Here is a 16,426-nt window from a genome sequence, read left to right as displayed (position 1 = left end):
CTTGGAGAAGATGAATTTTAAGTGATGTTTAGTCATTCAGGGCAGAGATGTCCAAGAGGCAGGCAACGATGTATGAGGAAACATCTGTTTGTCTGGGGGCACGGAGCTGGGTTTCATCATCATAGCAGTGGTAGGAAAATGCGTGGGGGGTAATGACAGGCCAAGGGGAAAGGTGTAAATGAAGAAGAGCAGGGAGCCTAGGACCGAGCCTGTAACACCAGTTGAGAGAGGCTGTAGATTGTTATGGAAGAAGGTGGTTTTAACCAAGGAAGAGTAGAGTGAAAGGTCATCAGGAGTTCCTTGTAAACTGCAAGATCATCACAGTCTAGGGCTGGGCTGCAACACAGGGTTGTTGAGACTGACCACCATCAGAAAGAAGTGCATCAATTCTTTGAGACTGCAGGAAGGTGGTCTGCTTTATTAAACAACTGCAACCCATAAGCCATCCTTCCAGGTGTGAGCTACGCCTACTCAATAAACAAATGCAAACCCTACCCAGGGGTAGATATGCATACACACACACATTTTAGGAACTGCTTGTCCCATATGGGGTCACGGGGAACCGGAGCCTACCCGGTAACACAGGGCGTAAGGCCAGAGTGGGAGGGGACACACCCAGGACAGGACGCCAGTCCGCCGCAAGGCACCCCAAGCGGGATTTGAACCCCAGACCCACTAGAGAGCAGGACCCGGTCCAACCCACTGCGCCACCGCACCCCCCAGGGTGGATATGCATCACTATCAAATAAAACAAACAAAAATACACCATTCCAACCTGACTCCTGACTGAAATAAAACAGCAGAGGAAGCTGTACAAATGAAAAGTGCACTCACCTCTTTCTGGAAGTTGCTTGTTGACACTGATTTACTTATGTTGATTCTTATGAACTATTTCTACATACTGTATACAGTATATTACCCACATATACAATGCACATTTGAGTTTTTTACAGACTGTTTACCTTTTTCCAGACTGTTAGCCTTCAAACCAGTTTCACTGCTGATGAATGAGAACGAGATTTAATACAAAACACGCAGTTCATCACGCAGCGCACTGATAACCAGCAAGAACTCCAAATTCACCAAGTAGAATCACCCAGGTGAATCAATGGAGTGTTGTCACCAGGGAGAAAGCTCGAGAAGATATCAAGGCCGTCCAGGAAGCAGCTGTGAGAGCCAGGAGGGCAACAGAGAATGACCACCAAGAGTGTCATTTGGGTAGTGATAGAGACAGCATGGGATTGAAAGGAGGACAGAGCAGGGAGATGGAGGTGGAGAACAGAATATTCCCACTGGGGAGAAATGAGCAGCCCTGTGCCTCCACCTCTGCCAGAGGGATAAGGGGTTTGGTACAAGGAGTAGTTGTGGAGAGGGCTGCAGTTATAATTGTTTTATTGGGAATTTTAATTAATTCATTAATTTATTAATTCATTAATTCAATCATTATGTATTTATATGGAATTTCATTGTATTGTATACAGTGACAATAAAATATCTTATCTTATCTTATCTTACCTTATCTGATCTTTATTTGGGGTTATCCTAATTTCTGTCAGGGCCTGGATGCCCAGCAAGAAGTGGAAGGATATGAAGCTTTTTTCCTAGCAGTGCCCAATTACTTAGTAAAAATTGATCAGTGACTGTACATTTCAGAAAAGTTAAAAATTTGGAGTATTAAAATTCTGAGGAATTTATTTTAAAATTTGGTCCTGTGTTTTACGCTTGTTTTAATTTTTTCAGACAACTTTACAGAATATCCTCCCAGGCATCTAAAATACGTAGTCCACTATAGTCACATATTCATATTTCAGTTTTTACTCATGTCATTCTACGGTTAGGGTTGGAGTGAGCGGCTGAGAAAGTGAATCAGTGGTTATTGTTGAGAAGAGAGCACGGTAGTTGGGGTTGCAGATCGAAGGGAGGTGTGTTGTGGTTCAGTAAAGTTAGCGGCAGGTGGATTGTGATGGGAGGCAGCTTTCATTTACGTGTGGAGGTGCCGTATTATTCTTGAGAAGGTTTAAGTTTGTTGAATTGGTGTGTTTGCTGTCAGTGTAGTGCATCTAACCTGTGTGTATGGAGGTGAGTCTGGGACAATATACTTCACTACTGAGCCTTCCTGATGTGTCGTTCGCCTAATTCAACAAAACACCGATGAAGGCAAGTGCCCAATTGGCAACCTCAGTGTTGGCACCCTGGCGCTGGTGTGGTGGTTGAAGGAGGAGATTAAGCCCCTTGGTCTTGAGCCGTGGAGATGTATGATGGCAATGCTGGATGTCTTTCTCTGTGGTTTCATGATGAGGTCGGGTTGCACTGGGTCCTTGTGTACAGTTGTGGTAATATACACATGGGGTGTATCATCTTGTGCTGTGTATGTTGAACGAATGTTAATGGCGCTACCGACTACGCAAAAAGAATCCAATGTGTAAATATCATCTTTGATTTAATCTGCAATGCCAGACTTAAAGAATAAGAAACCACACAGAATTGGAAGGATAACTATATGTGAATTAGTGACTGTCTCATTTATTGAATTTAATTGCATGATAATCCATTGGTATTATCAAGTTTTATAAGCCATCTTCCTTTTTAAAATGTAAGGTTAAATAGAAGCAAGTGAGACAAATATGCAAATAAATTTCTAACAATTTGAATGTGGTTAAGTGAAAAGGTGCTCCATAAGCAATGCTTTCCAACTCTGTTCCTGATTTTAACTGAATACTTTCTCTTTCTCCTTCTTAGGCAAAACTGATATGATTCATGTTTCTACTCCACCACCATCATCTTCAGAGGACCAAATGCACCGCACTTTTTCAGATTTGTCCAGTGAAGAGTCAGGAGGTAGCCAGCATCCTAAGAACTTAATGCAAACTCTTATGGAAGACTATGAACTCAACAAAACAAAGCGTTCAGAAAAAATAGAAGAGACCAAAGTAAGTACCCAGGTAAAAAAGCTCTTTTGTTCTCATAAAAAGTAATAAGAGTAATGTGAAGAATCAAGTAGTGGTAGGTGAAATAAATGTGAGAAATATAATTTTAACTGTAAACAGACAAAGAAAAGCATATGACTCTCAATAACTCTGATGAGCTCCTATGAGAGTAAACATTTTATTAACACATTTTCCATCTTAAATATCTAAACTTATTTTGGAACTATTATGATATTTAAAGTTTACTTTAAAGGTCAGTAACTGTATTCGCTTGCTTTTATTTATTCTTCTCTTAAAACTTAAACATATATAATATTTAAATTACAATGTTATGCTCAGATTTAGACCATTCCCTCTAAAAGGCTTAATCTTTGCCACTTGTCCACTTACTGACAAGAACTGTTTATTTTATTTTGTCTTATTCTATGTATGCATTCTGCATAAGTACACAATGTATGTTACCTCCTTAAGGTCTCACACTTTATTAATAAATACAATCAATGAACAGTGAAAAATAAGCAGACATATAGTATGAGGAAGGTGAGAATAAGCAAGGCAGGGGATACCAATGATGTTTACACTGATGAAATGAAACACTTCTGTTCTCAGACTTAAATGGCCTCTGGAGAAGCCCAACCAGAGGTGGAAGCTGGTAGTGTAGTGTTTAGAGTTTCCAGCTTGGAGTAAAATGACCCATATTTGAATCCTACCTTTTGTTCTAGGGTTCTTCAGCAAGGCGCTCAGATTGTTCCAGTGTAAATTGGTAAATCATGTAAGTTCCTCAATATTCTCTCACTTTAGAGCAAAGTATCAGTTAAATAAATAACTAACCAGTATAATGTTGAGGCTCATTTCACAGAACTCAAGAGAACAAGAAGGTAAAGTTGATGTGTCTCTGCAAAATTCATACCATCAGTGATGTCCTGTGTGTCTTATACAGGGTTAGTAATAGCATCGCTATGCCACTTGTACAAGCCTTAGACAATCAGTCCTTGCAGGTTCTCCAGCCAGCCATCCCTCCAATTAAAAATACAACAGACTGTACTGGTCAGCTCGTACTCATCAACCAGTAAACATTAAAAACAAACACAATTCTGATATGAACGTGTGGTTGATGATCCAGAGTTGTTTGGTGGGCTGCCACTTCTGCTTCCGGTTTCCCGCAGATTTCAAAGTTTGGTACTCGCCATGAACTGATGACAGCACATCAGTCCACCAGTACCTCACACAGCAACACAAACTCATTGTTTTTCTTTAACCACAATACTTCCTGTCTACTTCTGGAAAGTGCCATGAACCTCTGGCAGCAGTGCTGTCAGTTGTCTTCCTCTTTTTGAGTATCCCACAGACTCCAAACCTCAGCTTCACCCCACTCTAGTGAGTAATGGTCTAATTAGGTAGGTCACCAGTACAAGTTGTGAATTTTCTGTTGTTCACTCAGGGAACAGCAGCACCGAAATAGTAAGAGAAGGAAAAAGCAGCAGCAGAGGCAGGTGGTGTAAAGTGTGGGAAATATTACCTTCGGCCAAAGGAACTGATAAGCTTTTCATCTGGCCTCTTTGTGGGCAGGGAAAGAAAATGATGAGAAGTGGAGCAGCATAGTGTTCTTGTTGAAGGATAAAGACTGATCAGCTCCTGTAGGTATCAGGGTGCAATGCAGGCTATAACCAGATTTGTGAACTTGAAATGTATTAGCTACAGGCAGCCAGAGGAAACAGTCACAGTCTAGCCTTTTTTTCAGATGGGTACTAACAGCAGATAAAGCGTCGTGTTCCATACACCGAGATATTGCCTTGACATTTCAGTTTACTCCAATTTACACTCCCTGCATTCAATCCATTAGGGCAATTTTAGCATGAGGTGAAACATAATGCAAGACTCTTGTCTGGTAGTAGTTAGGAGTCCCTAACTAACAGTACTATTGCCTTTCTTTGTGCATGTATATCTGTATATGGAGAGAACATGGAAATTCCGCACAGACTCGGTGAGAATTGAACTTCATGTGCAAACCCAAAGCTGAAGAGGTGTGTATTTTCAAAGATGCAAACATTTCGCAGCTTATTTGGTTTTAATTTTATCTTCGCTGCTTACTTCTTCTAAAAATTTTGCTTGCTGCAAAACACACTCAGAATAGGAAGTGCAGTAGGAGTTCAGGAGTGCAGAGATTGCAGGTGTTACTGATGGAATTTACAGCTGTTGTTTGGTCTTCCTCAATGTGGTGATCATCAGTAAATGAGGAACACTGTACATGTTTATGGACAGCAATCAGTAGTAAGTTTGTGAAGAAGCTGTATTTTTTTAATTTCACTCATTCAATTTTGATTTTAATATAGTTAATACAAATGTTTCATGTATTGCTTTTTCCTTTGTTTCTTATAATTATCCCTGATATTTTTACAGAAAGTAGCCAGCAAATAGTTTTTTTTGATTGTATGGACAATCAAGCAAACTGATGGTGTTCAGATACTAGATTCAACATGTTTTTTTATTAAACTGGTCGCATCCTCTTCACTAGTTTCATTGTGTCCTCTGTCGCAAATGAGACTCGAAATATGTATTTAGGGTCAAACACTTTCAATACGTTCTTCCAACACTATCTTCTAGACACTCCAATGTGCAATCTGTGTAGTGTGATGTGCAGTAGGAACACAGCACTGAAATGTTGCGTTTATAAGACAAAACACAGCTTACTGAATTGCACATTTTGAACATGATGGTATAACTGGACTGCTCTGTGGGCTACTGGTTTGCGTGCGACTCTTGAATTTTATGTGTTCTTATTTGATGATCTCATTCCTTTTCCCAGTTATTGTTATATTTTTTCCTCGCACACTTTTCGTACTACTCTGGGCTTTCAGGGGTCTTCTGCTTTACATCAAATTTTGTTACATCATACAAAAAAATGGCTAGCTGTAATTGTCAGTTGAAATGTAACGGCATAAATTGTCCAGTAACGTAGCACTGTGTTCTCTGGCAAATCTCTGGCAGCTCATGAGTGAGATCTGGATGAGTCATATTTCGCCCTCACAGATTTACAAGGCAAGTGAGTTTGTTGTCATAAATAAAAATGTCCTATTTATATATAATGTTGTTTCAGACTGTCACAAGAATAGCGAATGATTGGAAGAAGCTGGATAAGATACAATGATGGCTGTGCCACAAAAGGTCTTCAGTGCAATAATTTTATTTACAGCACACCCAAAAATACAAAAAAGACTCAAAAAATGCACAATTATTTACAGTAGAGCACAACAATAAACAAAATGCACACAAAACGAGTATAGTTTTCCTTGGATTAATGCTGTTTCCTGTAGCAACAAATCTTATTTTCTCGTACTTTCTTGCTGTGTGCATTACTTTGGTGTGCTCTGTGCCTCCCCAATGATGTAACCAGAGATGGAAGTCAACACTGTCTTGACATCTGCGAGCTGCCTGCTAGTGTTAACGATACATCTTATTATTTCCTCAATTTACATATTATAGGTTGGTTCTGTTAAAACCTCAAGTAATGGCAATATTGTAGGACTTTATTCTGTTTTTATTAGCAGCTCATACATTGCAGTCTTAGTATCCCTCTGTACTGGAAACATCAGATGTAGGTAGATGAACTAGGATTATCCATTCATCGACAGGATACACCATGGACCAGTTTTACCTTTTATTAACATCAAAGTCTGCTTTAAAATGAAAAGTACAACCCTATATTTAGAGCTGTGTTCCATATTACACATGCAAAACAGTGCCATGGTCCTCCATCAAGCACCACAGTGAAGCTGCAGTGTGTGATGTGGGGAGAAGTTTTAAAAAGTTGGGGCAAAGATGGCGACATTGTAGGAGAGAGCATTTTTTCCTCTGTCAGGAGCGTTTGAAGTTTTGTGCTTGAACAAGATTTCACATTTGATTTATATGTTCAGGCAATATAATAAAAAAATAACTTGATACTCTGATGAGGTCTTGGAAGAAATTTTAAATATGAAAGAATTCCCAAAAATGCTATCAAGTTCTAATTGGTGTCAGTGGCTCGAGGTCAATCCAGATGCTCCAAATAGTGTTCGCACCTTTTCAACCCTTGAAACTTTTTTGAGGTTTCCACTTTTGGAGGGAAATCATTGCTGTGGAAAGTGACATTCTCGAAATTCTTGCTGCCCTTCCAACCAAGCATGACAAAGCTTTTGAAAGATTTCACACATTGAAAGAACCACCAGAGGCAACTGTCTGACAAAATATACACTGAAAGCAGAAAATGAACTACATGTTCACACATGTAACTACATGTAGAGCGGACTGATCCAATCAAGCTGCCATCAAACTGTTTTCTATGTGACTTCATTGCAACACGATCTGGAAGGAAGCTAAAGGATCAAACTTTCTCCATAAGAGCAAGCTACAGCTCACAGAAGCTCTGTCACCTGAAATCACTGCAGCAAGATGAACGTTATGGCTCTTCGACCACAAAGGATCAGGAAAGGAAGGCAAAAGGGTAGTTTTCAATGGATCCTTTGCAATTATTAACGTGATTGTTTTGAAGTGAATTGACTTCATCTCCAATGATATAAGTTACACATACTGCTAAGATTAAGATGGTTGTTCAACTACCTAGTTCCGATAGACAGAGTTTGTGATTCTGATATTTATATGTTACATTGCAGTTACTGCTCTGCTTCTTTTTGATTACTCCTCTTCTTTTTATTTAAAGGGGTTCCTGTTTAACTGCTGACATCTTAGGAATATGAAAATTCATATTGTATGTTGATTATTGAATGTGGGCTTATTAATAGCCCCCCAGTTCAGCCGCCATGTGTTGGATTCTACCCCGGTGAATGAGAGGGTCATCTCCCTGCGCCTTCGGGTCAGGGAACGGTCTCTCACTGTCGTTTGTGCTTATGCGCCAAATGGCAGTGTAGAGTACCCGGCCTTCTTGGAGTCCCTGGAGGGCGTGCTGGAAAGTGCTCCCACTGGGGACTCTGTCGTTCTACTGGGGGACTTTAACGCCCACGTGGGTAGCGACAGTGACACCTGGAGGGGCGTGATTGGGAGGAACGGCCTCCCTGATCTGAACCCGAGCGGTGAGTTGTTATTGGATTTCTGTGCTAGTCACGGTTTATCCATAACGAACACCATGTTCATGCATAAGGGTGTCCATCAGTGCACTTGGCACCAGGACACCCTAAGTCGGAGGTCGATGATTGACTTTGTAGTCGTTCCTTCTGACCTTCGGCCATATGTCTTGGACACTCGGGTGAAGAGAGGGGCTGAGCTGTCAACTGATCACCACCTGGTGGTGAGTTGGATTCGATGGCGGGGGAAAAAGCTGGACAGACCTGGCAATCCCAAACGCATAGTGAGGGTCTGTTGGGAACGTTTGGCGGAGGCCCCTGTCAGAGAGGTCTTCAACTCCCACCTCCGACAGAGCTTCAACCAGGTCCCGAGGGAGGTGGGGGACATTGAGTCTGAATGGACAATGTTCCACGCCTCCATTGTCGGGGCGGCGGTTCGGAGCTGCGGCCATAAGGTCTCCGGCGCCTGTCGCGGCAGCAATCCCCGAACACGGTGGTGGACACCGGAGGTAAGGGATGCCGTCAAGCTGAATAAGGAGTTCTATCGAGCCTGGCTGGCTCATGGGACTCCTGAAGCAGCTGACGGGTACCGACGGGCCAAACGGAGTGTGGCTCTGGCAGTCGCTGCGGCAAAAACTCAGGCTTGGGAGGAGTTCGGTGAGGCCATGGAGGAAAACTTTCGGTCAGCCTCAAAGAGATTCTGGCAAACCGTCCGGCGACTCAGAGGGGGGAAGCGGTGTTCCACAAACACTGTTTACAGTGGAAGTGGTGCGCTGCTGACCTCAGCTGAGGATGTCCTCGGGCGGTGGAAGGAGTACTTTGAGGATCTCCTTAATCCCTCCGACACACCTTCCGTAGAGGAAGCTGAGGCCGGGGACTCGGAGGGGGACTTGTCCATTACCCTGGCTGAAGTTGCTGAGGTAGTCAAAAAACTCCTCGGTGGCAAGGCTCCGGGGGTGGATGAGATCCGCCCCGAGTTTCTCAAGTCTCTGGATGTTGTGGGGCTGTCTTGGCTGACACGCCTCTGCAGCATCGTGTGGAGCTTGAGAACGGTGCCTCTGAACTGGCAGACCGGGGTGGTGGTCCCTCTTTTAAGAAGGGGGACCGGAGATTGTGTTCCAACTACCGGGGGATCACACTCCTTAGCCTCCCTGGGAAAGTCTATGCCAGGGTACTGGAAAGGAGAATCCGACCAATAGTCGAACCTCGGATTCAGGAGGAGCAATGCGGTTTTCGCCCTGGCCGTGGAACACTGGACCAGCTCTATACCCTCACTAGGGTGCTGGAGGGTTCGTGGGAGTTTGCCCAACCAGTCCATATGTGTTTTGTGGACCTGGAGAAGGCATTCGACAGTGTCCCTCGTGGCATCCTGTGGGAGGTGCTTCGGGATTATGGGGTTCGGGGCTCGTTGCTACGGGCTGTTCGTTCCCTGTATGACCGGAGCAGGAGCTTGGTTCGCATTGCCGGCAGTAAGTCAGACCTGTTCCCGGTGCATGTTGGACTCCGCCAAGGCTGCCCTTTGTCATCGATTCTGTTCATTATCTTCCTGGACAGAATTTCTAGGCGCAGCCAGGGAACGGAGGGTGTCTGCTTTGGTGGCCGCGAGATCTCGTCTCTGCTTTTCGCGGACGATGTGGTCCTGCTGGCTTCATCGAGTCAAGACTTGCAGCGTGCACTGGGGAGGTTTTCAGCCGAGTGCGAAGCGGCAGGGATGAGAATCAGCACCTCCAAATCCGAGGCCATGGTTCTCAGTCGGAAAAAGGTGGATTGCCCCCTCCGGGTTAGGGGGGGTTGCTCCCTCAAGTGGAGGAGTTTAAGTATCTCGGGGTCTTGTTTACGAGTGAGGGAAAAATGGAGTGGCAGGTTGACAGACGGATCGGTGCGGCGTCTGCGGTAATGCGGTCATTGTACCGGTCTGTTGTGGTGAAGAGGGAGCTGAGTCGTAAGGCGAAGCTCTCAATTTACCGGTCGATCTACGTTCCTACCCTCACCTATGGTCATGAACTCTGGATCATGACCGAAAGAATGAGATCGCGGATACAAGCGGCAGAAATGAGTTTCCTCCGCAGAGTGGCTGGGCGCACCCTTAGGGATAGGGTGAAGAGCTCAGTCACCCGGGAGGAGCTCGGAGTAGAGCCGCTGCTCCTCCGCATCGAGAGGAGCCAGTTGAGGTGGCTCGGGCATCTGTTCCGGATGCCTCCTGGACGCCTCCCTGGGGAGGTGTTCCGGGCTTGTCCCACTGGGAGGAGGCCTCGGGGCAGACCCAGGACACGTTGGAGAGACTATGTCTCCCGGCTGGCCTGGGAATGCCTTGGGGTTTCCCCAGAGGAACTGGAGGAGGTGTGCGGGGAGAGGGAAGTCTGGAGGACTCTGCTCGGACTGCTGCCCCCGCGACCCGGCCCCGGATAGCGGAGGAAGATGATGAGTGACCATCGGCTCAAGTCTATATTTCTCTCAGCACATTGAAGCCCCAACCCAGTCCTGCAGATACATCCTACATAACATTTGCAGGATCCATCCTTACCTCACAACCAACTCTGCGCAACTCCTTGTCCAGGCCATGGTGACATCCCATCTGGATGCTGCAACTCTCTCCTCTCTGGCCAGAAACTGCCATCAAGCCTCTACAGCTGATACAGAACGCTGCTGCACGAGTTGTGTTTGACTTTCCAAAGCGTTCTCATGTATCTCCTCTACTCGTTTCTTTTCACTGGCTTCCTATAGCTGCTTGGATCAAATTTAAGACCCTGATTACGGCCACAGGGGGGCGTGGTAGCACAGCGGGTTAGACCTGTGCCTGCTCTCTGTTGGGTCTAGGGTTTGAGTCCCGCTTGGGGTGCCTTGCGACGGATTGGTGTCCCGTCCTGGGTGTGTCCCCTCCCCCTCCAACCTTGTGCCCTGTGTTGCCGGGTTAGGCTCTGGCTCGCCGCAACACCGCTTGGAACAAGCGGCTTCAGACAGTGTGTGTGTATGTGTGTGTGTATGTGTGCGCGCGTGTGCGCGTGTGCGCATGTGTGTGTGTGTGTGTGTGTGTTAGTTATGGCCACAAAACCATCCAATCTACTTGGTGGTCCCATGCACAAGAGATCCAAATGCACAGAGGTTTACAGTCTGGCTTTGATGTGGTGGAATGACCTCCCCTTCTCACTCAGAACTGTTGAATGTCTCTCTATATTTAAGAAGGATCTCAAAACTTACCTCTTTCAGACTCACATCTCCCTTGCTCTCCTGCTGCTTGAGAAATTCATTTAAGACTCACTTCTCCAGTTATCTTGTAAGTAAATTAAATAAAAATATTTCCAAATGTAGGGGGTGCGGTGGCGCAGTGGGTTGGACCACAGTCCTGCTCTCCAGTGGGTCTGGGGTTCAAGTCCCGCTTGGGGTGCCTTGTGACGGACTGGCGTCCCGTCCTGGGTATGTCCCCTTCCCCCTCCGGCCTTACGCCCTGTGTTGCCGGGTAGGCTCCGGTTCCCCGTGACCCCGTATGGGACAAGCGGTTCTGAAAATGTGTGTGTGTGTGTGTGTATTTCCAAATGTGATATTATTTGTGTGCGTAGGTCTAATAACAAACATATTAAGAATATACCTGTGAAAGAGTCAGCATGTATTTAGAAATTCATATCACTAAAGTTACCCATTCTAGACAACTGCTAAAATTCTCTCCTAGGCTGATAAAAGCCAAAAATATCGTTTATCTTTGGTTACAGATGGATCTCTGTTTATGGCACAACTCTATATGTATGGCAGAAAGTGTGTTCTGTTTAGTGTACCCTTCACTCTCTATACTGTATATATCAATGATACAATTTTCAAAGAGATTAACAAAATCTTTCCAGGCTTTATCTGGAAAAATAAATCTTACAAGTTGAAAAGTTGAACACCAAGAGCGGCTTGAGATTCTTAATTTTAATGGCGTTGCTAATGTTTTTGATAAACCTGATGTCCTTAAATTTCTGCTACTATGCAACAAAAAAAAAACGTACCAATCAATATAAAAATAAAAACAATAGACGTCTTGAACTGTCATACCTTTGAGGACCATGGTTAAAAAAACAAGTTCATTGTCATATATATGTAGTACATTCTACAATAAAATGTGTGCTTGTGTGACTCCTGCACACTGTAGAAGTTATGAATACAAAACAAGTGATACACACACAGGCTGCAAATACAACAGCAGTGAAAGAAAGAATAACTATAACAATGTACCAATATACACAACATAGGGACAACAGAAAGAGAAACGAACGTCAGGTCGAGTTTTTGCGCGCATCTCTTAGTGTGATGCTTCTTCAGGAACCTCATGGCTTGTGGGTGGAAGCTATCTCCGCTGAGGCCTCCCGTGCTCGTAGTTCTGTACCTCCTGTCGGGTGGGGGAGACAAAAACGTACCAGTGCATGATGCCTGACGTCTGTGATAATGCTCTTTGCCTTTCCAACTCAACATCTGTTGGACAACTATTCTTTTTTCGTGTCTCTTTTTTAATAATTAATCCGATAAAATGGTCATGTTAACAGAGAAATTGTTGCACTTTTAGATGTATGTCATGTTTGAGAAAAAGTATCTACCAAATGTAAAATTCTCTGTTGTGACTCTTGCTCTTTGGATTTTGGCAGGTGATAGAGGCAACAAGAATGACACGTCGAAAAAGCAACATGGCACTACGCTGGGAGGCAGGACTCTATGGAAGTCAAGATGAAGTCGGGGAAGAACAGTAGGACACTATTGTCACTGTTTCCCAGTCTCATTCAAACAGTACCTTGTGTGCAATTCAATAAAATTTGATCCACGGGACATAAGTACTCAGCTGTTGAACCCATACCACATTGAAGATACAGGCCTTCTCGCAACTGCAAATAAAATGTATTTTTGTAATTAGGTATTCATTTTTTTATCTTTCCATACTTGCCCAAGAAAAGCATTAGTTATTTGAGCTACGCGGAACAGGACAGAGACATTTTACATTATACTTTCTGAATATCGCATTTTTCATTAGTACCATGTAATTTATTTCTCTGTTTCATGAAGAGAAGAAACACAAATGTAGATTAAAATTTCACCAAAATGGCTTAAGTATGCATTTGATTTTAGGGAATTGCTGCACTTTTTCAGTGCTACGTGTGTTGTATTCATTTTTTTTTTTGCTTTTGGTTAAAGGTTAGGTATTAGTTTTAAGGACAATGCCTGGTTAATGTGCTGAAATTAAGGTGTTTAAAGAAGTAAAATATTGAGGACATTGATCAAGCCGTCATTCAGAGGCAATGCTAGTTACTTCAAGTTTCCCAAATAAAGTGATGAATATTGCAATATTCACATGAGAAAAGACAAAACAGCACACCTTCTTAACACTGTGTGGAAGTAATATATAAGCTTTTAAAATTTCATCTTTCAGGGTAGCCTTGTTGTGAAGAAATTAAATGAAACAATGTATGGAACACTATAAATACAGCTTTCAGTGTTATTTTATCTATGTTACAAAGCAAATTTAAAGTATCTAAAGAAATTTATAAATGCCGAACCAAGTCATGCGCTGTCTACTAAATGACTATCACTATTACACAGTAAACTCATTTAGTATATAACATATAGCATGTAATGAAAATCAGATGTACACAAAACAATTGCCATAATTGCCAACAGTGATATACAAATGAATTGTTACTTTACTTCATTTACATTACTTCAGTTAGAAGTAATATTTTAGCAATAATTTAGATATTCCTAAATTTGGATATCAGATTAAAACTGGGATTTTGGAATTTACAGAACCAAGCTCGAACAAAGTCTAACTTTGAGTACTTTGAGTTTGAGTACATGTGTAAAGCTGATACTTTTAAAAGTGTCTCAAGAGTCTTTCCCCAAAATAATTTAAATGTATTTAAATATAGTTCTGGAGATTTTTGTATGATTTAACGGCCAGACAAGACCAAGAATAGCTGAATAACTGTAAGATGTGAAAGGAGAATTTTCATGCCGTTATGATTGCCCTCACTCTGAATTATGCATATCACTGTCTTTAATATCAATCTTTTATGTCAGTGTCACACACTACTCCAGTGTTCAGAATAGTATTACGGCATAGTTTAGTTGTACTGCTGTTTTCTGGCTTTGTTTAATCCTTATTTTATTTTTGTCTTATGTAATTTTTTTTTCCAAACTTGCAATATTAATAAAATTACTTCAAACCAACTTAGTTTTCCACTGTTACTTCAAAAAAACATGAACTTAAGGTTTTAAACACTAAAATTCACAGGGAGTCTTCGGGGAAAAAAATACGTTTCTAGAATGATTTCATAAAACGTCAAAATATTACTCATTTAATTTTATTGCTAAAAGCTTGAATGAGTAGACATTATTGTTGGAAAACAAAATGAGAGATTATGTTGAGGCTTTAGACTTTAGATTAGCAGTAGTTCCCATGTTGGGGAGAGCTGGGTTTGAAAGCTCAGCATGCCACTGGCTAGTCCCACAAAGCTGCAGGTTACGCTCCATGTCAATCATTTATTTATGCGTCCTCATTGTTCTGTGCAATGGGGATGACCAGTTGTATCACTTCTGTAGAACTTGGGTACACTTGAAATTAGATTCTCTATGCATGATTGATGAAAGTCAGAGATCACTTTGTTCACAAAAAAAACAATAAAAAAATATAGATTTCAAAATAATAATAATAATAATAATAAGAAGAAGAAAAAGAAGAATATACAATTTGTTTTTCCATTTCTGGAAAAGTGGGGACATGGTGGCACAGTGGATTTGGCCAGGGCCTGCTCTCTGGTGCATCTGGGGTTCAAGTCCTGCTTGGGGAGCCTTGTGATGGACTGGTGTCCTGTCCTGGGTGTGTCCCCTCCAGCTTTGCACCCTGTGTTGCCAAGTTAAGCTCCAGCTTGCTGCGACCCTTCTTGGGACAAGTGGTTTTAGTCAGTGTGTGCATTTTTGGAAAAGTGAAAATCTTTACAATTAACTGTATGTATATTTAGACAGTTATGTGCTGTTTATCTTATACAGTATTTTCATCAACTGAAGGCTCCACAAAAGTGATTTTGGAAGGGTGCACTTAATATCTTTACTCTTTGAATGTTGTGGCACGCAGCGCCGTGGGTTTGGATGGGGCTAAGAAGGACGCAGAGGCAGCGTTCATCACGAATGATTTATCTGAACACCAGCACCAGGGAAATAATGCTCTCAGTCCGAGGACCCCGTTTCCTTCAGGACCTGCGCCTACAGCCAGCCTTCCCCACCTGCTTAGCGCCCCCAGACCCTCTCCTCTTTCTCTCCCAGGTAGATGCAAACACCCCCTTTTATTCCCCATGCGTCACCAAACGCTAACCAATACAATAAAACACATTTCCCCCTAAGAACAGTAATTCAGGTTGTTACAATATGTTTCCTAAAAACAGTGAGCTGAGAGGATGAATAATAGTGCCCTAATGCTAGTTACCGCTTTACAAAGTGATTTATTCACTGAACTATGTATATGCTATGATGTCAGACAAACGAGAGCAGTATTTAATTTACAAGCACACTTGTCACACTTCGTGTTACCAGCATCCTAATTGCGAACTTTCAAAGATATGAACATTTCCACCTTTGTCTATGTTTTACTGCATTTACTTCACCATTCTATTACCTCAATTTCCCTGTTGCACAGTGGAACTGGCCTGCATGTGTTTCATGCTACCAGTAAAATGGACTCTGAGGGAGAGAGGAAGGGAAGTAGGGAGAAGAAAAAGAAGAAGAAAAGGGGCATGGGGAGCATGAGGCAGGGATGATTTTCACAATCTGGCACATTTTATCTAAAACAAAGCTAAAGACAACTGGACTTGCATAAGTTTTCTTGAAAACGTTTCACCACTCATCCAAGTGGCTTCTTCATTCCTAAATGACTGGTGGGGAGTTTAGGTTTTTAACTTGGAACATCTGTTAGTGGAACCCACTTGAGACTCACATGACTGGGGTTTGTTAACAACCCAACAATCACCTGCAATGAGAGGATGTGTTCAAATTAACCTGGGTGGTGTCCTGTTTTTCCACAATTAGTGTTACTCTAATGACCCATTAATGGCCAGAAACTCCAGACTCAAGGTGTAAATGGGTGTGAAACTTTTTGGGGACAGATGCCAAGACTGCGTTCTACATGGCTGATAAATTGTGTCTCAGTCCACCTCCCTTCTTCAGAGAGGAGTTTTCCAATTTCACATAGACAGCTTCCTTCACTCCTCTTTTAAATCATCTGTCTTCTGTGGCTAAAATATGCACCTTGTTGTCCTCAAAAGAGTGTCCCTTGTCCTTCAGGTGTAGGTGGACTGCTGAGTCCTGACCTGAAGAACTGGCTGTCCTGTGTTGAGCCATGCGTATATGAAGGGGTTGTTTTGTTTCCCCAATGTACTACATTGTGTCACGTGAAACATAAGGACCTGGGACAGCTGGACCCAAGTGCAG

General features: G+C 42.8%; 1 protein-coding gene across 10 annotated transcripts in view; it reads left to right on the top strand.

Moving 5' to 3' along the window:
* The window catches only part of LOC108923548 (A-kinase anchor protein 2-like), an 87,391-nt gene extending 73,251 nt beyond the window's left edge, over window positions 1-14,140 (top strand). For 5 of the 10 annotated variants that reach the window (XM_018734367.2, XM_018734358.2, XM_018734360.2 and 2 more), the window contains 2 exons: window positions 2,740-2,942; window positions 12,601-14,140. In XM_018734367.2, coding sequence (XP_018589883.1) covers window positions 2,740-2,942; window positions 12,601-12,702 — 305 coding nt within the window. In that variant the 3' untranslated portion in view covers window positions 12,703-14,140. Of the gene's footprint in view, window positions 1-2,739; window positions 2,943-3,649; window positions 3,700-4,884; window positions 4,910-12,600 lie in introns of those variants that run through there. The other 5 variants (XM_018734364.2, XM_018734362.2, XM_018734365.2 and 2 more) reach the window with 5 other exon arrangements.
* The last annotated feature ends 2,286 nt before the right edge of the window (window positions 14,141-16,426 follow it).

This window comes from Scleropages formosus, chromosome 5, assembly GCF_900964775.1.
Source record: "Scleropages formosus chromosome 5, fSclFor1.1, whole genome shotgun sequence".
Classification (NCBI taxonomy): Eukaryota; Metazoa; Chordata; class Actinopteri; order Osteoglossiformes; family Osteoglossidae; genus Scleropages; species Scleropages formosus.
Note: the sequence above shows the minus strand (reverse complement) of the source record. Positions and strands in the feature narration are given on the sequence as shown.